The sequence below is a fragment of the Punica granatum genome, chromosome 8 (genome assembly GCF_007655135.1).
Source record: "Punica granatum isolate Tunisia-2019 chromosome 8, ASM765513v2, whole genome shotgun sequence".
NCBI classification, from domain to species: Eukaryota; Viridiplantae; Streptophyta; class Magnoliopsida; order Myrtales; family Lythraceae; genus Punica; species Punica granatum.
In genome coordinates, this window is record NC_045134.1 from 27496020 (window position 1) to 27517362 (window position 21343).

At 41.8% G+C, this 21343-nt stretch overlaps 5 protein-coding genes across 7 annotated transcripts; 2 read left to right on the forward strand and 3 right to left on the reverse strand.

Annotated features, from left to right (window-relative positions):
- Positions 1-711: 711 nt before the first annotated feature.
- Positions 712-3524, reverse strand: LOC116188537 (SNF1-related protein kinase regulatory subunit gamma-1). 2 transcript variants are annotated; one of them, XM_031517964.1, is made up of 6 exons: positions 3095-3524; positions 2657-2826; positions 2192-2359; positions 1839-2108; positions 1470-1633; positions 712-1378 (listed from the first exon to the last, which is right to left on the reverse strand). In XM_031517964.1, exons 1-6 carry the CDS (start codon positions 3297-3299, stop codon positions 1081-1083), a joined length of 1275 nt encoding a protein of 424 aa, XP_031373824.1. In that variant the 5' UTR covers positions 3300-3524; the 3' UTR covers positions 712-1080. The 2 variants fall into 2 exon arrangements, with proteins under 2 accessions (XP_031373824.1, XP_031373823.1); XM_031517963.1 differs by having other exon boundaries at positions 2657-2829; positions 3095-3522.
- Positions 3525-5349: 1825 nt separating this feature from the next.
- LOC116187057 (pentatricopeptide repeat-containing protein At5g50390, chloroplastic) lies at positions 5350-7972 on the reverse strand. The gene has a single exon (XM_031515642.1). It carries the CDS (start codon positions 7743-7745, stop codon positions 5628-5630), a length of 2118 nt encoding a protein of 705 aa, XP_031371502.1. The 5' UTR covers positions 7746-7972; the 3' UTR covers positions 5350-5627.
- Positions 7973-8062: 90 nt separating this feature from the next.
- LOC116187059 (snurportin-1) lies at positions 8063-12412 on the forward strand. 2 transcript variants are annotated; one of them, XM_031515645.1, is made up of 7 exons: positions 8063-8479; positions 8722-8908; positions 8998-9248; positions 10736-10850; positions 11264-11356; positions 11659-11802; positions 12014-12412. In XM_031515645.1, exons 1-7 carry the CDS (start codon positions 8130-8132, stop codon positions 12023-12025), a joined length of 1152 nt encoding a protein of 383 aa, XP_031371505.1. In that variant the 5' UTR covers positions 8063-8129; the 3' UTR covers positions 12026-12412. The 2 variants fall into 2 exon arrangements, with proteins under 2 accessions (XP_031371505.1, XP_031371504.1); XM_031515644.1 differs by having other exon boundaries at positions 8064-8479; positions 11949-12412.
- A 51-nt stretch (positions 12413-12463) lies between these two features.
- On the reverse strand, positions 12464-16495 carry LOC116187058 (probable inactive purple acid phosphatase 27). The gene is made up of 12 exons (XM_031515643.1): positions 16271-16495; positions 15803-15894; positions 15588-15654; positions 15365-15487; positions 15135-15227; positions 14741-14870; positions 14536-14617; positions 14305-14437; positions 13928-14133; positions 13686-13811; positions 13131-13440; positions 12464-12907 (listed from the first exon to the last, which is right to left on the reverse strand). The coding sequence occupies exons 1-12, from the start codon at positions 16442-16444 to the stop codon at positions 12602-12604; spliced, it is 1842 nt and encodes a 613-aa protein (XP_031371503.1). The 5' UTR covers positions 16445-16495; the 3' UTR covers positions 12464-12601.
- A 3384-nt stretch (positions 16496-19879) lies between these two features.
- LOC116188911 (putative F-box/FBD/LRR-repeat protein At1g78760) lies at positions 19880-21310 on the forward strand. Its single transcript, XM_031518362.1, has 4 exons — positions 19880-20389; positions 20546-20689; positions 20833-20979; positions 21116-21310. Exons 1-4 carry the CDS (start codon positions 19880-19882, stop codon positions 21308-21310), a joined length of 996 nt encoding a protein of 331 aa, XP_031374222.1.
- Positions 21311-21343: the final 33 nt, after the last annotated feature.

Sequence of the window (21343 nt, forward strand, 5' to 3'; positions counted from 1 at the left end):
ATTTATTTATTAATTATTTATTGGCTGAATCCATGATCAGTAGTAATTGTTATGAATGTTATTCCTCTTGGGTTTGTTTACCTCTTCCTTGGCAACTGGTAGATGTTGACTTTAGGTCCCTTCTTCTTGAGCAGGTTATATTGTGGATAGGCCATAAAAGTGTTCTGCAGCAATTACACGATTAGATTATCACATCTAGAGGTGGACATTGTAATGCGATAAACCAGTAGATAAAGCTGCATGGTGGAGACGACAGTGTCTGATTTATGTATAGAGACTGAGGTGAGGGGTGTTTAAAGAGTTGGATTGATGGCCTGACGGGCTGAGATATGCACATCCTAATCTTTTGCTCTAATGAATAATCATGGCTGGGTTGACAGAAATTTGGTTACTTTTGATGGTAGCTGTGGTACCATTAGAATCTGCGTCGTGCTCTTTGATTGACAATGCCATTTAGGTTACACTTGTGGACACACGCACGTACGTACATACACACACGCGCGTATATATTTTCGTGTAGCAATAATCTAGCTAAAGATCCTTGTCTCGACCGACTTCCTCCTCTGATTGTCATCTTCATATTTGGAGTCGAAATGATGAATATAGAGACGGATGGGGTAAGTTCTCTCTTTAAGTAGAGAATAAGCATTGCAATGAGCTTAAATCCTCACCTTTTGTTGACCATAAAAAAGAATGTATTCGATTTAGAGATAACGAAAGAAGTGGCTGCTCGGTCGGTGGACACAGCCACAGAACAAAATCATCCATTTATCTGACAGTTTCATACAAATCTCATGATCACAAACAACATCACTCTCCATTCAGAGCATGTATTTAACTAAACTAACTACAAGGGGGCTTTTGCCTATGTTACAACAGCCCACCGATTATTCAACCCGCATCTACAGTCAATTTCAAAGCGCAGCACAGATCTACAGTCCACTTTAAAGCACAACAAAAGTGCGGCAACATAAGAAAAGAAAAGGAGGGGGACCGAGAGAACAAAAAAAAAAAGTAAAAGAAAGTAGCCAAGAGAGGATCAAAAATGATGCCAGTCAATTCATTTCAGGAAATTCAGCACTAGACCCTGCTGTTCGATGGCAAGGGAAGAACTCCATCGAAGAAATCACCAAAGTAGCCACGGGGTTCGTGGACTAGCTTTGAGATTATGTCCCTCAGCGTGATCACACCTTCTAGGTTCCCGTCATCATCTACTACATATATCCGGTGAATCTTCTTGCAGTCCAGCATCGAGATCAGCTCCTTCATGGTGTGGTCCTTCTTGCATGTTATCATGCCACTCATCATAGGTGAGGTCCCTTCGTGCTTCTCCAAGTAGTCTCGAGCCGCCATCACGAAGCCTTTTGCTGTGACCGACCTGAATACATTCACCCCAGGCATGTTTTGAGTGACTAACCAACTTCGGCTCACTTTGGACAATGAAGAATAATACTATACCAACGTTTTACCTGTAATCGCGGTAGATCTCCGGTGCCGTCAGCAGAAAACAAACGTCTCTTAAGCTTATATTGCCCACGGCCTTCCTACCACTGGCATCAACGATGGGTATTCCTCCGATTCGTTTTTTCCTCATCAGCTTGAATGCCTGCAGCACCGGCTCATTTTCATACACCTGAATCGAAGCAGCAAGAATGAGGCAAAATAACATCAGCACAACCAGCTCACACTGAGAGTTCTTGATAAGTAGAATCTTCTAGTTCAGGTAACACAATCGGAGCACCTGTTACAAGGTTCAGTTTCAATGATGAACATGGAAATACGAGGCTCATGACCTCGGTTTATAAGAGAATTGGCGGTGACAAACATGCAATCCTCACCTTAACAATCTGGTCGGGAGTCATGAGGGGAAGGCCAAGTTCGGAGAGCTTCTTCCTCCCCCAGCTCTCGAACCAATGAAGCCCCGCACATTCTGCCAACATGTGGATCACTGCGGCCTGGGTGATAATGTTATCGATCTTCCCGTCATCGACCACGGGGATGCTCTTCATCTTGTACTTTGAGAGCAACAACAGCATGGTCAGGAAGGAATCCTCCTTCTGCAATGCAAGGAACGGGGCCCACCGGAATGAACCAGAGATCTCCCCAACCTGGGATAGTAAATGAATCAGCATCCAGAAGCACCAGCCTGAGATCAGACGCGAAAAAATATACACGAGAGATTGGAGTGCACCTTGGTGTTCTTATAAATCTCAGAGGAGATTAGAGCCTCGAAAAAGCTTCCTGGGGTGGCAGCAGCAGTTTCTGGGCCTAAGTTGAGTCCCACGGCCGAAGTAACTCCATTAGCTGCCAAAGCAAACGCAGTTCCTGATTTTGGACTCCTAGGAGATGGAGGCTCCGACTGCAATAACAAGAATCTCTTCTCAAACTCTCACCATTGGGATCAAACAAGTAGCTAGTAACTGCAAACTCCAACACGATCACTCAAACCCGAGATCCTACGATATGCCCAATATTAATCTGGCAAAGTGCGTGATTGGATCATTTCTGCTTTAAACAATCTTGAAGGGAGGTGGCTTTGTTAGAAGAAAAGAAAGAATGGTCTCGTTTTGTCGTCCTCATCATTTTTCTCGAAATTTATATGGGTTTGAAAAGAAAGGAGCTAGCATTCGATGGAGATGATGAGGCGAACACTGACCTGATATAGGATCCAGACCACGATCCCGGCGAATTCGACAATGCCAATGTATTTCTCCATCCAGCTGGCATCCTTGGGGGCATCAACGTCCACGACTGGTGCACCCAGGATCCTGTGCTCGGACAGTAAGCGAACCGCTTCAGCTAGACTAGCATCCGACCTTATCTCGACTACTGCAGGATCGAAGGAAGGATCAGCGTGTAAATTCTAGAAGCCAACGCATCAATATAATCAATAAGTAAAGGAGACGCAATTAACTGAAATTATATATGTCAGGAATCATCATCATATTATCACAAGAATCCCAAATGGTTCCATCCCGATAATGTTCTCATCAATCATATGCATATATATGGGCGTATGTATGTAATGATTTTGATCGATCTATCTATCTATCTATCTATCTGTCTGTAGTATATGTTATACATAATTATTTACCTTGGGAGGAAGGGGAAGGGGGGAAGGCGGAGAGAGGGATGCCCTCGAAGCAAGCATTGAGCTTCTCAGTGGGAGAGAGCTGACCGCCCTGCTGGATATCCCAGAGATCCTCAACTTTCATCCCAAGCCTGGCCTCAGGGCTCCTGGGGCTCTGACTCCTCCCTTCTTCTTCCCTCACCACCCTTATCGCCTGCAACGTCGCCATGGCCAAGAGAGAAGGAAAAAAAAAAAAAAAAAAAAGACTCCACGCAAAGAAGGCTCGCTACACTTTCGTTCTACTCCGCTCCCACTCCCAGAAGTCTGATCGATTGATTGATAAGTCTCTCTTCTTTTTCTTTACTATTTCGTTCGTTCTTGCGTGTGAGTGCGCGCGTGCTCAAGGAAGAGGACGAAGAAGAAGCAGAAGAGGAGGAGGAGGAGGAGGAGAGATATTATGGAGAGAGAGTGAGAGGGGGAGAAGAAGGGAGGGGAGAGAGGTGATGGTGATCATGTGTTTGCGGGTTCAGGGTCTTTTGGTGTTCATCAGCCGTTGGGATTAGACACGTGGCTGGCTGCCTGCTGAAGTGATTTGATGACCGATGAGCAGTAGTAAAGGCCGGGTTAGGACTTAGGAGTAGTGTGTCTGTCTTCTCTTCTGTGGGCGGGCCGAGGAAGCCGCCGGTCTTATCCGTTTGGAGTTTTGCGTTTTAACTCCGCCATGTTTATCCATCCGAATCCGAAGTTCACTGTGGGCCACCCATGACTGTGCGGGGCCTTCGTTCTTTAATTAAAAGATTAAATTAAAAAGAAAAAAGAAAAAGGAAAGTCTGTGTGCGCTGGAGAGTGTTTTCCGTTCTGCACTTGTTTTCTTCTTCACCTTTCTTTGGACTTTTCTCATTGTCTGGAACAATAAATTAAATAAGAAAACTCAATATATATGCATATATCGATGATAACGATAATGCCCACTCTGTCTCTGTCGAGCAATAATGCCATTTGTTTATCGTAGTTAGATTAGATTAGATTAGATTAGATTAGATTAGATGTCGCCGTTAGTGATGACGCGAGGATCGATTATCCATCCAATTGGGCTTTTGGCCCCTTTTCTTTTTGGCACTTCCAACAAGAAATTCCATGTTTGATTGATAGTGTTTAATGAAGTAGACGGGGATATATATATGCAAGCAAATAATGCTAAAATTCCAACTCCAATTATTGAGATAATAACAACTTAATTTTGAAAAAAAGAAAAAAGATCATGATAATATCATAATCCAATGCCTGATCTCATGCACCGTGCCTTTGGTATGTATGATCGGAGTGCTTCTGTTGACAAAAAAAAAAACTACCTTTACACCTTCTTTTTTTTCAATACTTTATCAAGACCTTTCGAAAATTATTCAGAAAACATGACATTTCATTTTAGTCTCAAATCTAACACAACGTTATATTTTCATCAATTTTAACGGTAGTGCAACATGTAGTCACGTTATTGAATGAGTGGATTTCACTTAATTTTATTTAATAAAAAAATTCTGAAAATTTAAAAAAGAAAGGGATTGGCTAAGACCCGAAGAAGGAGAGGGCCGGGATGATGACATCGATTGCGATCACCACCGCTCCAATCGAAGGTCGGCGAAGATAGCGGATCGAGCCACCACCGCTCCAATCGGGGTTGACGACGACGATGGAGGTCGTTATCGACCTTGATTGGGGCGGTGGTAGTCGCAATTGAGGCCATCACCGTTTTTAAATTTCAAAAAAATTTTAGTTAAAGAAAAATAAGTGGGATCCACTCATCCAATAACGTGACGACACATGACACTACTGTTAAAATTGACGAAAAATTTAATTTCGTATTCGATTTGAGACTAAAATGAAAAATAGTGCTTTCCTAAATAATTTTCAAAATGTCGTGCAATAATCATGAAAAAAAAAATAAAATGCTGTGCTTTTTTGGACTATTAATGATAAAAAAAAGCACTAGAAAAAGAGTTAAAAATAATTATTAATTTGGGAATAAGTTAAAACTATTTGAACGATATTATTTTAAAACTGCCCGAAGGTAAAAGAAATGATTGATATATATAAATAAAATATACAAAATAAGAAGCAGTGGAATCGCCAAAAGCAACCTAAATCATAGGTGGCACAAACAAACTCTTGTCAAATATTATTTCTGCTTTATATATATATATATATATATAAAGGTCATGAAACCTCCTACCTACCTCGCTCTTAAACATGGAACTCCCGATCAGAAATATCCAAGTTCATTAAGAAAGAAAGAAAAAGATTTGTGATATTATTATTTTCTTTTTAATTACTATGTAATTACATCATTTTTCTCGTTCAATTTCGAGCAACAAACAATCCTTCAGCTCATGGAATTTGAGCAGCAGATCAAAATCCCTCTTTCACCTCTGTCAGTACTGCTTCATTTGATTAGATTTATTCCCAGAGCTTGAACAAATTTCAGAAACTCATCATTAATTAATCTGAATTCAAAATCGAAATCGAAGCCCAAGTATAGAAAAGGTTTTACCCTCCCGCCTCACCAGTAGTCCCCACAAGAGCACTTCCCGCCTACGAAGTGGTGGAATCTACTCCCATCCCTCACAACAATCTCCCTTCCGGTGACCACGGTTATCAGCTTGATCGCATTGTGACAGTCGTTGCAGATCCGATGGGACTGCACCAATTGCAGAGGCGTCCACTCGGGAGTGTTTATAAGCCCGAAAGCAATCGCTAGCTTCTCGCTGTGGTGGAAGGGAAATCGAACCTCCCTCTCATCGACATCAGGAAGCAGGTGCCTCTCCTGAGGAACGTATCCGTGCCTCGAAATCTTGGCCATCAAACTTTCTACCTTCTGAAAGATCTCCTCCGTTTGGGCATGGGACTTATCCCCAGAGAGGAACACATGCGAGCTCCGATTGATGTCGATCCAAGTGCAAGCAGGGCGCATTGTAAGACCCTTCTTTCTCAATGTGTGGACCACTTCAGCAGCTTCTTTAGTATTGCCCGAGCTATTGTATATGTTAAGGAGCACGATGTAGTTGCTCAGCTTCTCCGGCTCCATTCCGTACAGCTTCTCCGCCGCCAATTTTCCGAGCTCAAAGTTCTCGTGGACCCTGCAAGCTGTGAGCAGGGCAGCCCACATGTTCACTGTGGGCTTGAACGGGGCGCCCCTTATGAGTGCAAAGGCCTCATCTAAGAGCCCTTCTCGGCCCAATAGCTCGATCATGCACGCAAAATGCATGGGACGCGGCTTGACCTTGTGGTCTCCGCTCATCGACTGAAATATCTCCCACCCATGTTCCGATAATCCCGACCGGCTACATGCAGATAGAACTGCAAGAAAAGTCACGTGATTCGGTGCCATTCCTCGACTTATCATCTGCTCGAATACCTCCACAGCCTCCTGTCCTCTGCCGTGGTTCCCATATCCTTGGATCAGCGCATTCCATGAGATCACATTCTTCTTAGGCATATCATCAAATACGTGTCGAGCATCTTCGACCCTTCCCCACTTGCTGTAAAAGTCCACGAGAGCCGTGTTTGCCACTATATCCAACCCGAACCCATTACGGATTAGTCCCGCATGGGCTTGCTTAGCATGTTCTAGGGAAGCCAACCTTGTACAGATCCTCACAACAATGGAAAACGTAAAGTGGTCCATTTTACCACCTGAATCGCGCATCTCGTAATACATACTCAAGGCTTCTTCAGAATAACCGTGCAGGGCATACCCGGCAATGATCGAATTCCATCCAACTGTAGTCTTGTCGGGCATATCATCAAACACGAATTGAGCATCTTCGATGCTTCCGCACTTACTGTACATGTCAATCAGAGTGCAAGACACGAAAATATCCTCACCGACACCCATCTTCAGTGCACAAGAATGCAACTGCTTCCCCAGGGAGATGAGCCCTAAACCAGCGGAAGCCCGGATCATGGTCGCGAACAAGCGGGACTCGCCTTCTGAGAACTCCTCCCACATCGTTAAGAACAACCCAACCGCCTCCACGTAATCCCCCGAATCAACAAGCCCCGCTACAATCGTGTTCCACGAGACTAAGTTCTTCTCGGGCATTTCATCGAACAGTCTTCGGGCATCGAGCATCATCCCGCATTTCACGTGCATGAGCAGCACCCTGTTCCTAATATACTGATCCTGCTCAAACCCGTTATTAGTCATATAATTAGACACCCTCTTAACAGCTCTTACCGATTTCAACCCAATGCACACGCTCACAAGCGCATCGTACGTGCTCGCGGGCACCTCGAGATCTCCCTCAACCTCCAAAATCTCGAACAACTCGAGCGCCTCATGGTACCTCTTGTAAAGAACTAGCTTCTCTATCTGACTGCATATCCGTGGACTAGTTCTTCCACTACGTGTATCATCCTGTGGCTTGGTTTCTTCCCCCAAACTGGGGCCGTTCCTCGCGGGGGTCTGCTTCGGGCGGGGACGTAAGCCTTGTTCTACAGAAGACGAGCACCTGACTGTCCCCCATTTCCGACGACTCACCGAGAAAGAATAACCGGACAGCAAAGATCTCCTATTGAAGGCCCTCTTGACGTCTAGTGGGTGGAAAAGGAAACTAGATTTACGGGTGGTGAGTTGATCAAGCGACAAGCTTTGGTACCTCGACAGCGGAATCTCCATCTTCAGACGATCGAAACTGAAGTCGGAAGGGCGTCGAGGGGAATGCAGCTTGAGAATTGGGAGGAAAAGCGAGCATCAGCTGCAGATTTCATGCTCGCTCAGATTCAGATGAGAAAGAACTGGCCTTGGAAGATCCGCCGGAGCAGAACTTAAAATGAAGCAATTTGTCGTTTTCTCCGGTGGCAGTTGAACTAACTGACACTGATCCATCATCGATAAAGTTCGCCACGAATTGTTTTGTGGGCCGACCGAAATGGACCGAACTGATTTGGGCCGGAAGTCCAATTCCTGGTAATATAGAAGGGCGCCAGTGTCTTGTAGGGCAGTTTTTTTTTTTTTCAAGTGAGCTCGCGCCTGTTGGAGGATAATTGGTCAGTGAATCAAATGGCTCCGCCCGATCACCGGCGTCCGTACAAGCGGCCGGCAATCTCCGATCAGCAGCGCCGGAGAGAGCTCTCCCTTCTCCGCCAAGCTCAGAGTCGCCTCGACGCGCAGCACCGAGCACGTTGCTTGGCCTCCAGCGTACTCTCCCTGGAAAACCCCGAACCTGATTCTGTTCCCGAGCTCGAACTCGAGAGTAAACCCGGGGAGGAACGATCAGAAGCCCCGCCCAAAGAGTTCGATGTGCGCCAGGCTTCGAAGCTCAGAGGGGCCGAGGCTCGCAAGTGGTTTGCGAGGCAGCTCATGCTTCCTGAGTGGATGATCGACGTACCGGATCGTCTCAGTCAAGACTGGTATTTTACTCTCTCTCTCTCTCACACTCTCTCTGTATCATACCTACTGTGATTTTCCAGCTTTATTTGTTTCAATTGGTGGAGTTCTGCTGAAAATGTGCATGAAAATGTTAATGGACAATTTTGAAACATCGAAACTTTGTATAATTTCTTTATCTGTTGTCCTCTTGCATCATTAGCTGTGTTTGACGAATTGCTTCTGACAGAAACCTCAAGACACACTTATCGGATTCTTTCTGCAGGTATGTCTTTGCAAGGCCTGCTGGTAAACGATGCTTTGTTGTTTCTTCTAATGGTGCAGCAGTCAGTCGATTACGGAACGGCTCCATACTGCACCGCTTCCCATCTGCTTTGCCTAGTGGAGCCCGAACAAGAGATGTTTCTGGCTCCGCTCAGTCATATTCAATTCTGGATTGCATTTTTCATGAGGTAAGGCAACTCTGATTTTAGAGAAAACGGTGATATAGATTAGCCCGGCTGCCGTGGGTTTGTCGATAAAGAAGTTGTTTTTGATGCAGCCTGATCAAACGTATTATGCCATTGACATGCTTTGCTGGCGAGGATACTCTCTCTATGATTGCACAGCTGAGTTTAGATTCTTTTGGCTGAACTCCAAGCTTGCCGAGACTGGGGCTTGTGAGCCACCCTCACAGTACCACAGATATAGATTTAGCCTTGTGCCTGTGTATAACTGTGATCACAGCGGTCTGCATGCAGCATATACAGGAGCAGCTCCTTATGTTAAGGATGGACTACTCTTTTATAACAAGTACGATCCCTTTCCATGAATGCTTGTGACGTCTGAAGTATTCATGATTCATGAACTTAATTTTATTTTCTTTCCGGCACCAACCCAACATCCCTGCCCCTTCCCCCCTCCCACTCTTTTCAAATCATCATATCTAGCATAAATCGATCAAAATATGTGCAAAGAGCCTGTGACTTGCAAATCACGAGCTCCACTCCAGTCCTGAACAAACCTAGAACACTAGTTTAATTGGTTCTCTGTGCCGTTACTGAAACTGCCAGTTTCTAGCAATGTTGCACGTTCTCGCTTTGCTTATAACGTTCTTTTCATGTCTCTTATAGTTATGCTGGGTGATGTATGTGCTAAATTTGTTTATAGAAACATTAGGTGAGTTGGAAAAATTGCAAAGTTTAGCAGCTATAATGCAAGACATCTTATAGTATGCAGGTTCATGGCTTGGGCTGCAGCATTTTTGGTGATTCACATGCACTTAACTGCTGAAACAATAATGTTGAAGGTGAGCACCCATGCAGTTTCAGCCTAGGTTAAAGCCAGTAGATGCAAAAGATTTGGTTATTTCTGTTGTTCATTTCGATCTAACCAGAGTTTCCTTGAGTCAACCTTTTACTGTAAAGACAATCAGAAATGCTTACACTATCAAAGAATAGATTTAACTCATGTTTCAATATTTACAAAAATCTTGGTCTGTCAAGAGTCTTCAGTAGAAAGGTTGCTTTACCTTAACCAATTAAATGTTGCATTTGCATTCTGGTTTGCAACTAAATTTTTTTATCTTTACGGCATAATAATTTTTTTTTGTCGTTCCTATTGTGATAGAGCATTCATAAGGTTTTGTCTTTCCCCATAATCGTGTGTCTTCTGTAGTTCTGTTATGTTAAAATCATTCTTCTACTATCAGTTCATATCTTCATTTGTAGTTCAGTGAAAAAAACTGCAGCCTCTATTTATTCACTTGTTGATCATAGTGAAGTTGCAATTGTTCATGAGCCGCAGGTTTGACATTCACTTAGAGGTGGTTTGGATTGCGGGTTATGAATGGTTATGAAGGGTTATTATAATGGGAGGGATGGGTTATGGAGGGCTATTATATATTTTTGTATAATGGTCCTCCATACCCACCTCTCCATAATTATCCATAACCCGCAACCCAAACAAGCTATTAGGGACAAGAGGAAAAAGAAATAGAAAGCACCGATTACAAGACTCACGGTTGTATGAACGTTAAAAAACTCTGTGCTGCTGCCACAAAAATATCCACTTTCTTCTTTAAATGCTTGCCTCCTGCCACATGTCCTATGTTGTAACATATTCAGAGTATGATGCTTCTATGGGGTATTTATTAAACTAGCCTATTCAATTATCTTACTGCATGGGTGCTCAATCTTCATCTCAGGAAGAACTCATTTTGCTTTTTACTGTTAAATTTCTTACTTGGGTTTTCCTCTTGAAGTTCAGTTCTGATGCTTGTCTGTACATTTTATTGTCAGGGAAGCACATTATCAGACGGGGAATACGCCCTTAGCATTAGTCTGGAAAGATGAGAACTGTAGTCAATATGTGATAGATACAGACAGTCAAGGGAATGTCCCCAAGCAGCAGCAGGTGTATTTCCATGCCTTCTCTCTCTCTCTCTCTCTCTCTCTCTCTCTCTGATATATTATACTGGAAGTTCTAATGAAATTACCTGGCTTTTATATTGTAACTACTACAGCCACTATGAATGTTTAAATATAAAATTTTCGTCTTCTTTATTTCTTGTTTTCCTAAAGAAAGAAAGAGATGAATAGAACTTACTTGAGAACTGATTGTGTTATGTAATAATTTCATAGTTTTCCCAGCAAGCGGAATGAGTTAATTTTCATTAAGCTGAGGTCATATTTTAGATCCCCAAAAGTTTGTTGCACATCTAGATAGATGCATTTTACAGTTATTTGTTTGGATTGAATGAAGCTGGCCTTATGGTTTGGGATCAACTGAAAGTTTGATGTTCTGAATTTTCCTTCTTTCCTGATCAGGTGGTATTGGAGCTGCAGGAAGATGGCAAACTGACTACCTCAGACGATCCTCCTGTTGTGTTTGGATGCTTAGATGGTGACTTCATCCAAAAGGTTGGCTTATTATGGATGGTTTCTTTTGCCTTATTTGAGATTCTGTGAGCTGCTAACCATCATATCAGGGACTTGCTTTGGCCTAGCAACCTGCTTGGTTGCAAGTGCCCAACTAAGCTATGCTGCTTGCTTATAAAATTTTTCAGTATGTTCTTTTGTCATGGTAGCTGAGCAATGGACTTGCTGGTAATAAATTTGTGGCATGAGTTCATTCATTGTACTTTTTCTTTCAAGGCACATTTGACCCTGCTGGTGCTATATTTATGGCAGTTCTCTGATGTTGGTACCCTTCTGAATTCCAGTCAGGTTTGTGTTTAGGAAATCTTCTACGTTTTGCAATCGGTGATGGAGGACTAAGTTTTGTGGATGGGGGGCTTGATAAAGCTGATTTGTGTTATCTTGGCAAGTCGAATAGAGCTCGTGCTTTTGCTGACAGCTATTCCAAGGTTAGTTGGACTCTCACAAAGCCTCTCTTGGATACTCGGAGCTATGATATCAGCACCAGTGACTAAATGCTATCCATACGCACTGCAAGTTAACTACGATCAGTCTGCGTCATTGGTGTGAATCTTTTGTTGTCTTTCTTTCATAGATTGTGTTTCAGCACATGGTCCGACACTCGCCATTGAAGATAGACGATTTTCTGTCTTCAATCAGCTCATCAGTTGACCAGGAGAACCAACCTCGTGATGTTGAAATGGCTGGCTGATGGTGACAAACATGGAAGTCTATCGTCTGGTGTTTCTGTCGTGTTTACGTGGTATACTTTATCCAGCGCTGCTTAATTGAAGATTGGTCTGGTGCTCGGTCCCGTGCTTCGGCAATCATCATCAATGGATCTGCTGCTATTCTACATCACAATATCTGTACCACCTCTCACATTTGCTCAAGCTACCTCGTACGAGTATTGTGGGATTTCAGAACAAGGGGAGTGCCTTAGAAATGATTTAACACTAGGGGTCTCATGTTCTCTTTTATCAAGCATAAGATTGTAAATCTGCAAATGCCTAACCTTTGGGTTGTTTCATTTCGATAGCTCAGCTTCTGCTCGTAAAACTGAAATTGTGCTTTGGAGGGCGATAGGATTCCTAACCAAAAAGATACAGAAAACTCAAAAACAAGACGTTACGCATCATAATTCCTAAAACTGAACTATACATAGCATCTTTTATTGTTTTTCGATTATTTTGTCAAGAGAAGCGAATGAATGTTCTGCAAATTTATCTGCCTTTGGGAGAACCTCCATCACGAAGCCAAAGTCGTACGTGGGCAACTGTCTGGCACGCAAGTAAGGACATCTCTGTAGTCTCGCGAGATAGTGAAGGAATCATACACCTTCCCATTGCTGCTCTTCTTATACTCAAAGAGAAGAGATGAATGATTGAATGCGGTCAGCTTCACGAACCCGTAGTCATAGTCCCGATAGAGACTCCAGCTCGGGGTCAATGAGCTGAACTCCGATAATTGGCTTCCTCCCCCACCAGCAACAACGTGAATCGTCCCGTTCACTGTGCCCGAGTAATGGTTCTTCTCTTGATTTACACATTGGTTCTGTTCCACGTGCAGAAATGGAAGTATCATAAATCAGAAAATGAATGAAAAATATGACATTTCTGTCAGGAAATTGACTAAAACCAATACAACTTATAACGGAGAAATCAGATCATCACCCAGTTTGTTTTGGAATCAAAATCACCTGAAAATAAAAATTTTAAAAAAGAAGGGGGGGGGGGGGGGGGGGGGGGGGGGGGGGGGAAGACGAGACAATGTTCACCTGATAAATAGGGCATGTCCTTTCATAGTTGTGTACATGGCCGTAGAAGGCAATGTCTACTCTATACTTCTGCCACAGCCTCTGCATGCTTTCCCTTCCCATGGGCTCTTCGAAAGATCCCTCAAGACCATACCAACGGTTTGAGGAATACCCAAGCACCCTATGGGCGGCAAATACGAGCCAAGGCTGTTTCTGCCTGTCCGCAGATGCAAGACAATTCTCAATGAACCGGTACTGCTCAGAGCCTTCCCTCCAATCATGTTCTGTATCGGCTATGCAGAAGTGGAACATTCCATAGTCCGTTGAGTACCTGAGAATACCTCATCTCAGTAAAAGGTCTTTCAAAAAGACTAGTAACGAGTTCAATGACTGAAATTGAGATGCTGGGCAACGAACAAAGGACCACCGCATAGATCATTTCAAGATCATAGTGAGTGACACAAGGAAGCGAAAAATATGATTACATATCTAAGATTGCAAGAAAAATAGATGCTACAGCTAATTTGACTGGCTTGACAGCAGTAGCTAAAGTACGGGGAAATCAAAGTCATTTACCAGAACTTTGCTCTGTTCTCGGCAGGGACATAGAACATGGTCTCAGCAAGCACACCACACTCCCCACCAGAATCCATATTCTCGTAGAAAGAGCCCGTGCCGGGCCAATCACGTTCATGATTGCCACTGCGTTCCCCCAAAGAAAAACAGAATACAACTCATATGAATATTACTGTATCAGGTAATATATATAGCATTAGGATACATGGTAATACAGCATGGCTATGAAATGGACGCCTAACCTTCCAAGCATATAGGGCACCTTAGATGCAATGGGCTCCACCTGGGCTGTGAACTGGTCCCACTGCGAGATATACCCATTCGCGTACGAGATATCTCCAATGTGGAATACTATATCGATGTTGTTCAAGTCCTTGATTAGCTGATCAGTAGTATTTAGTGAACCAGGCTGATAATTGTTGTACTCATTAGAACCATCTCTCTCAGCCTGAAGAAAAGAAAATTATGTATAACGAATGAGACATAAAATCACCAATGAATAAACTATAAAGGTAACAATTCATCATCTATTTTCGCTTTTAAAAGATGGAACAATAAAATTTCATTCCATTAAGAAGAGGAACTCTCCCGTCCCTTGACATCCAACAGCATTACCCACCTTCCCCATATCACCAAATATTATAATGCGCTGAAGTGAATTTTGCCCAGGATATGGTGATGACTTGAAAGAATAGCTCTTGCTCCATATATAGGTCCCATTGGCTAAGAGATGACCCATTCGGTATGTATATCTGAAAATTGGATTTGAACAACGAGTTTGATCATATTAGACATCAACATAACATAACAGATCTTCGGGGAAAATATCTAGGAGAATGGCATTCCATACATGGCATTCGGCCATAAATCTTTCAAAAAACTCGTGTGGATGAAACCAGGATCCCTCCATCCAAAATCCCGAGCAGGGGAACCTAAGATGAAGCAGAGTTCATCACGAAGTCAAACACAAATAACACGAAAACTGAGCAAAATTCAACCACAAAAATAGCTAGCCGTGGATGGGAATAATCATGCGTTGAATAGGAGAATCATACCACACATGCTGTTCCGATTAAATGTCAATGTTCCAGCTGAAGATTTTTTCTGAGCGTCTCCTTTGAGACCCCATTGGACTAGGGGAACAGCTTCGTTGATGTCATAACCACTAGTCCATGTAACTGTCATCTGCAGAAAAATTAAAAGGACATCATCGAAATCTTAAATAAGAAAAAAGGAAAACTCGGAAGTCCAACTGACAGGTGATTCAGATAATCAAGCGGAATTCTTTTAAGGGTTCTTTGGTGTAATATGCATACAGAAACCTGAAGTAACATGCTGGATGGGTTGGTAATGGATACTTCTTTGACAAGATGTGGAATTATTATTGAATTTGGGATGAAGCACAACCATTCGGGATAGAAATATAAGAAAAGATTGAGATAAACTCACTTCATCCCAAGCCTTCCCTTGAGCAAGCCGGGGATAAAGGGGGGCCTTGGGGTTGGCGTATGTTATGGAATTTGAAAGTGCCACCAGTTTTGGCTGCAAAAGGATTCAAGAAAGAGAAGAGTTGACAGAAAAAATGCCACGGACATTCATCAGTGAAACAGATCATCAGCAGCTGTCATCTGTCAAAAGAAGGAACTTTTATAACTTAGATAGAAGATTGGCAGACGCACATTTGACAATCCGCCAGAAAATAGGGCAAAGGAGAAATCTGCCCGCTGATTGATAAGCTGGAACTCCAAAGAAGCCTTGCCCGTATTGTTGTAGTTTGAAGTGGAGTGATTTGCATACTTGTACTGATGGTTCGACACCAACATCACCGCACAGGTCAGAGAAACATGTGGATCCAGAACGAAGCTTACCGTTGATGACATCAAAATTATACCGAGGACAAACCTTTATCGGAGCTGAGCATATATACGGAGCCTCATCTCTTTTATTTTCCGGAGGACAAGTCGATCCGCTGTCAGTCACCATTAAATAAGACAACACATTAAACACAAGCAGCATATAAGAAAGAAGTAGAGAGTGATCAACGTCATTTCTCATCGTATTTTCATGAAGAATGCATTCGTAGATGCTAAAATTGGTATAAAGAAATGGGAAATTACTTGAACTTTGCAGGAGAGAAGACGCCAACCCAGTCATCAGAAGACGGATTATGATGCTGGAGTTCCACAGTTACCCACTGAGTATCCTCACCCTGCAATCAAATCAACAAGAGTACACACATATATCTCAAGTCAACCAGTCGGTCAGTGTACAATATTAATTATACAGCCCCAGAAGAAGGCTCACTGCCAGCAATAAATAAAACATTCCAAATCCATCCAAAGTTAAGATGAGACATCAGAAGGAGGGCAGAGCCCGCCCGGAACCAATCTTCGTTCGTTCTTAATTCTTTCTTATCACCCCAGCCTGAGGCCCAGAGGCTAGAATACACTCAGGAGGCTAAAAGAATGGTCTGAGCCGAGAGATGAGCAGATGACGAGTGATAACAACACCAACTGGATGACTGAATCAATGGAAAAGGCTCATATATATAGAAATAAATAAGCGAAAGGGGGGAAAGCTGAGACCTTTAGGCCAAGAAGAGCAGGGGAGGCACTAATGGAAGCAGAAGGATGAAGAGCAATGGTGGCCCTGTGGATGGCGATCTTGGAGAGTGGCTGATCGCCGATGTGACCGAGGACGGAGCTGAAGAAGAAGAAGAAGCAGAGAAGTAAAGCGAATGGTCGGAGAAGGCGGCCCATTTCGAATCCGGGGACAGTGTGTTCTGTTGGGGGGGGGGGGGGGGCGGCTAACTATCGGAACGGAAGGACTAGGAGAGAACTGATTTAAAAGGAAAAGGGGGAGAGACTTGACTGGGACTGATATAATAATTTATTTTATTTTATTAACGTCGCTCCCGTCCCTTCCGGTTTCCGTTTCGGTTTGGTTTTTGATTCCCGGAATCATTCGTCTTTTTATTCCCTTTCTGTTTTGACTATGTGTGGAGCCAGAATTTTCATTCAGGGCAATACACTCATACTTTTAATGTAAAATTTAAAAAAAATTTAAAGTTTAGAGGAGATAAAATATTAATTTTACATAAAAAAAATCTCATATTTTTAAAATAAAATTGAAAGAATTTAAAATTCAGGGATTGTCCCCTGCCAATTCCGCCTCTGGTATTGACTGGTTGAGTTTGGATTCCTTTTTTTTCAATGGGATATTTTTTTTTTTGTTGATTTATTATTGGATCAGAAGATTTTGGTTATTTCTTTTTTTTTTTAATTATTTTCTTTTTCTGTGAGAGGAAAAAAAAAGTGAAGTCGCCGGGGGTGGCTTCAGCTCAGTTAAATAACTAAACAGCCGACACAATTTCTTCTTTACTCGATCTCGAATCTCCATCTACTGACGGACTGACGGACTGACAGACTGACTGACTGACTTGACTGTCAAACGGGAGAGAGGAAGAAATCTTTGGTAAGAGTAAATTCGGGGCGGGGAGATCAAAGCAAAAAACTGCAATCAATTCCTTTGGAATTTCTTGCGTTCGATGATTTCTTTCGTTCTTTGTCCTCTATGGGCTTGCCACGTGTCCCCCCAAAAAAGAAAAAAGAGGATAATCTATAATCATTCATCAATCAAGTGAAGTCCCATTTTGCTAGACCAGATGATGATGATGAATCGATGATCGTCGTCTGCTTACATTTATTCCCATTTATTTATTTATTTATTTATTTATTGTTATTTGAAGCAATTACTTTACAGCGTCTAATTTGAAAGATTTCCGGCGGGTTCGGTAAAACTTTGAATGGAAAAGGGCACTTGGTTGTACTTGCACCTGACCTAATAATAAGAGTCCGATCTGATACTCTTTTATATGAAGAAGACGGGGGTGGGATTTTACCCCCTTTTTTTTTTTTTTCTCCTCAGTTGTCTTACGACAAACCCGATTAAAACTGCAGGAGAGGTTATTTGGACATCGGGAGGAGGAGTCTCGTTAGACCCATCCTCACTAGCGCCTCGGCGTCGTGGTGGGTTATTTTGCTTGTGTGGTGGGTTATTTTGCTTGTGTGAGTAGCTTAGCTATGCCAACTTTTCTTCTTTTCATATTTGATATTTGATCAACGGATTTAAAAATGGAATTCGGATACAAGTTGGGTTGCACCCACGCATTAGATGAGTCCAGCCCACTCCATTAATATGTCTCGTAGTTGCAGATTCAACTAATCAAAAGATGGTGTAGCGTAGTGACGCACGTTCTCGCTTGTTGACCTAAAGGTCGCAAGTTCGATATTTAGTGGGACTATCTGTATCTCTTTATTAGTTATTTATGATTTTTCTTTCATTGTATTAGGTTTTAAACCTCCTTTATAATTAAAAAAATTAATTAAGGTGGACCTGCCTGTCCTCATAGTGTTTGAATAACTTGATAAAACTTTCTCAAACTTTTGAATTTTTACAACATAAACTACTAATTTTTCACCGGGGGAAAAAGGAGAAGATAAATGCAGAATTTTTTAGTTTTAAAATTTTAATGACATTATTTAATAATTACAAATTCCGATTTTTTAATTTTAAATTTTAAATTCACTATTAAAAATTGCACTATTTTCGAGGGAATGAATCCCTCGTAAAATCCCCTTAGAAGTCCTCTCTAAAACTGCCGGGAAAATTGTCTAGTGGATTTTCGAGGGATTGCATTCTCGGAAATTACCGAGGGATTAACGAGGATGTGATCCCTCGATAATGTAAAAAATAATAATAAACAAATAAATAGACTTACCAAGGGAGCAAATCCCCCTCTACTTCCAAGGGATTACTCAGGGATTTATTGTATATTCTTAAAAATTCAAAAAAAAAACCAAGAGAGGATTCTTTGGTATTTTCTGAGGGATGTAAACCCTCGGTAATTTTTTCAAAAATTAGAAAAGAACCTTAAAAAATAAAATAGATACCGGGAATGAGATCCCTAGGTAACTTTTTAAAATTTTTAAAAAGAAAAATATATAATTTTTGTAAAATATTAAAAAATAAGTATAAAAATTGAATATTAATTTAAAAATTGAACAATTTGATATCTTGCATATTGAATGCATCAATATTAAGTTGTTCGTACATAGTTTTGATGTTGATTATAAATGAGATCACGACTAGCTAGGTCTACCAATATATATATAAAAAGTCTGTATAAAATGTTTTAAAAATTATCAAAATGAAAGAAATGAATACTAAAGTTTACATTAGAAGTTTTGTTGATAAAATAATAAATAAAATACAGACTAGAGATAAATAGTATTAGAAAAAAAAGGTATAAACTACACTTAGAGCGGAGATATAAAATTACTCAGACGCATTTAACAAATTAGAAATACAAAAATAAATATTAGTTTTCAAAATGAAAATTTTCTGATATATAACAGAAAATGAAATGTTAAAACAGAAGAAGAAGCGAGAGTAGCTAGGATGGTAAGCACGCGTGCGCCAGGCCTAGGGGGAAGAACCGGCTTCTGGTCCTTTACGCGCGAAATTAATTGAGGGAGGAGGGGGAAAGCAAGGCGCGTTGCACCCGCCACAAAGGCTCTCTGGGTCAGCCCAAGCACTCGTCGGGCCTGGGCAGGCCCAATATATATTTTCCTTTTTACGGATTTTTCGAGAAAAAAAAATCAGTCGAGAAAGTTTTTTCTTTTTTAAAAAAGGAAATTTCCGAAAGAAAATACCTACCGAGATTTTCTTTTTTAGGGAATAATTGTCCCTCGGTAAAATATTTCGTGGCCTCATTTTTCAAGGGATTGAGTCCCTCGAAAACCCATTGGAATTTTGCCAAAATATAAAATTTTTGAATATTTACAGAATATATATCGCGAGAAAAAAAATAAATCGTAACAGTGATATTTTTGAATATTTACAGAATATATATCGCATTGAGCAAAGGTCTTATATGGAATTACGGGATCTATTTGCCGAGGTGAATTGGTTAAGTCGGTATATATTCAGTTACGGTGAACGTTAAGCATGCTTATATTTTTACCAAAGTTACGAGTCACCAGCTAGCTGATCCTCCTTTCATGCTATGAAATCTTTTTTTTTTTTTTTTCCAGTCGAATAATGTGCGTGCTGGCAGGGATGCTGATTGCTCAAACCGGTTATGTACTTTACCTGATGAGCTTCTTCTCCAAATCATATGTTTTCTTCCACTAATGGATGCAGTGAAGACGAGTACCTTATCGAAAAGGTGGAGGCACTTGTGGGCCTTGGTTCCTGACCTTCAGTTCAGCTGTTCTGACTTCCCTAAGAGGTCGGTCTTCATGGAGTTTGTGAGACGAGCTTGTGCTCTTCGTGATGGATCTTTTATTAGAGCATTCTCGCTCTCATGTGATGACGTGATCGGTTCGGTATCCTACATCAAGAAGTTAATTACTTCTTTTGTAGCAACTTGTGGCGTAGGGGATCTCCGTCTGTTCCTTGGTAATCTTGGGCGTGCTTATAAGTTACCTTCCTCCATATTCACGTGTGGAGCCTTGGAAACGCTTCATGTGCAATCCCATTGCACCGTTAGACTCCCATCATCGCTTCGTCTTTCCAGCCTTAAGGTCTTGGATCTTAAGGGGGTCACATTTGAGGACAATGCCCTGATGGAGAAGTTATTTTCCTCTCCATCACTTGAAAAGTTGGGGATATGGGATTGCAAGTGGAGGGAATGCAAAAGCGTAGGAATTTTTGCTCCCAAGCTTCGACATTTATCTATCCGTAATCTTCCAGGGAGAAGAAACAATTTTTCGTATCCCCGCCAAGTCCATATCAATGGAGATTGTCTCGAATACTTCCATTGTTGGGGTATGCTCAATCACGAATATTGCATACAGGGAGGCACGGCACAGCTAGTTGAGGCCAAGCTAATGATTTTTCCATGTCGTAGAAGAGATGGCATTGTTATGGCCCGTAATTCTAAGCTCCTGTCGCTCGTCTCTAACGTGAAGGAGTTAACTCTATTTAACACACTTCTCAAAGTATGCTTTGCTTGCTTTCGGACTATTAACTGGGAATTTTGTCCGTCCAGTTTAGGGATGGTTCATGGGCCTTGTGTTAACTGTGATTTCATTTTGCTTCCTCTTTGAGACTCACTAATTCTTTGCTTTGTTTAATCCTCTAGGACGTTGCCAAAAGGAATGATGTGCAGCCCCCATTCAGAAATTTGATCAAGTTAACATTGGTCGGTGAAATAGATTCTGTAGCTGTTAAGGGCCTTTTTGTGATACTTAGGAGATCGCCTCGACTTCAAAGTCTCCACTGTGAAGAGGTAGCTTTTTATTTACAAGTGGTGATAATCGTCCTGTATCTGCATGCACTCAGAGCATTGTTTGCTTTAGTTGTTTGCAAAACAGCAGTCCTGATGAAATGAATGAATGAATGAATGGTCTCACTGTCATGACTAGGAGCTCAGGTACCATCGGGTGAATGGAGTCCATGGATTGCTAAACCCCCTGCCTTCGTGTTTCCTGACAGAGCTCAAAGAGATCTCAGTATTTGTCGGCTGTAGGAATTGTCCGAAGAAACAACTTTTTATGGCACTGATCTTCCTTGAGAGAGCAGTGGCTTTGGAAAAATTGAATGTCCAACTTAAAGTGTGACGTTCTACTGGAATATTTAAGCATGTATCCGAG

Bases quoted from the DNA above. Each gene is read 5' to 3' on its own strand.
- LOC116188537 (XM_031517963.1), bottom strand. From the start codon at position 3,299: ATGGCGACGTTGCAGGCGATAAGGGTGGTGAGGGAAGAAGAAGGGAGG. The intron at 2,830-3,094 runs GTAAATAATTAT...TCGATCCTGCAG, and splicing joins CCCTTCCCCTTCCTCCCAAG to TAGTCGAGATAAGGTCGGAT. The intron at 2,360-2,656 runs GTCAGTGTTCGC...TTGTTATTGCAG, and splicing joins TGGTCTGGATCCTATATCAG to TCGGAGCCTCCATCTCCTAG.
- LOC116187057 (XM_031515642.1), bottom strand. From the start codon at position 7,745: ATGGAGATTCCGCTGTCGAGGTACCAAAGCTTGTCGCTTGATCAACTC.
- LOC116187059 (XM_031515644.1), top strand. From the start codon at position 8,130: ATGGCTCCGCCCGATCACCGGCGTCCGTACAAGCGGCCGGCAATCTCC. The intron at 8,480-8,721 runs GTATTTTACTCT...TTCTTTCTGCAG, and splicing joins GATCGTCTCAGTCAAGACTG to GTATGTCTTTGCAAGGCCTG. The intron at 10,851-11,263 runs GTGTATTTCCAT...TTTCCTGATCAG, and splicing joins ATGTCCCCAAGCAGCAGCAG to GTGGTATTGGAGCTGCAGGA.
- LOC116187058 (XM_031515643.1), bottom strand. From the start codon at position 16,444: ATGGGCCGCCTTCTCCGACCATTCGCTTTACTTCTCTGCTTCTTCTTC. The intron at 15,895-16,270 runs GTCTCAGCTTTC...ATTTGATTGCAG, and splicing joins CTGCTCTTCTTGGCCTAAAG to GGTGAGGATACTCAGTGGGT. The intron at 12,908-13,130 runs GTGAACATTGTC...CACGTGGAACAG, and splicing joins GGACATGCCCTATTTATCAG to AACCAATGTGTAAATCAAGA.
- LOC116188911 (XM_031518362.1), top strand. From the start codon at position 19,880: ATGGATGCAGTGAAGACGAGTACCTTATCGAAAAGGTGGAGGCACTTG. The intron at 20,390-20,545 runs GTAGGAATTTTT...TATTGCATACAG, and splicing joins AGTGGAGGGAATGCAAAAGC to GGAGGCACGGCACAGCTAGT. The intron at 20,690-20,832 runs GTATGCTTTGCT...TTAATCCTCTAG, and splicing joins TATTTAACACACTTCTCAAA to GACGTTGCCAAAAGGAATGA.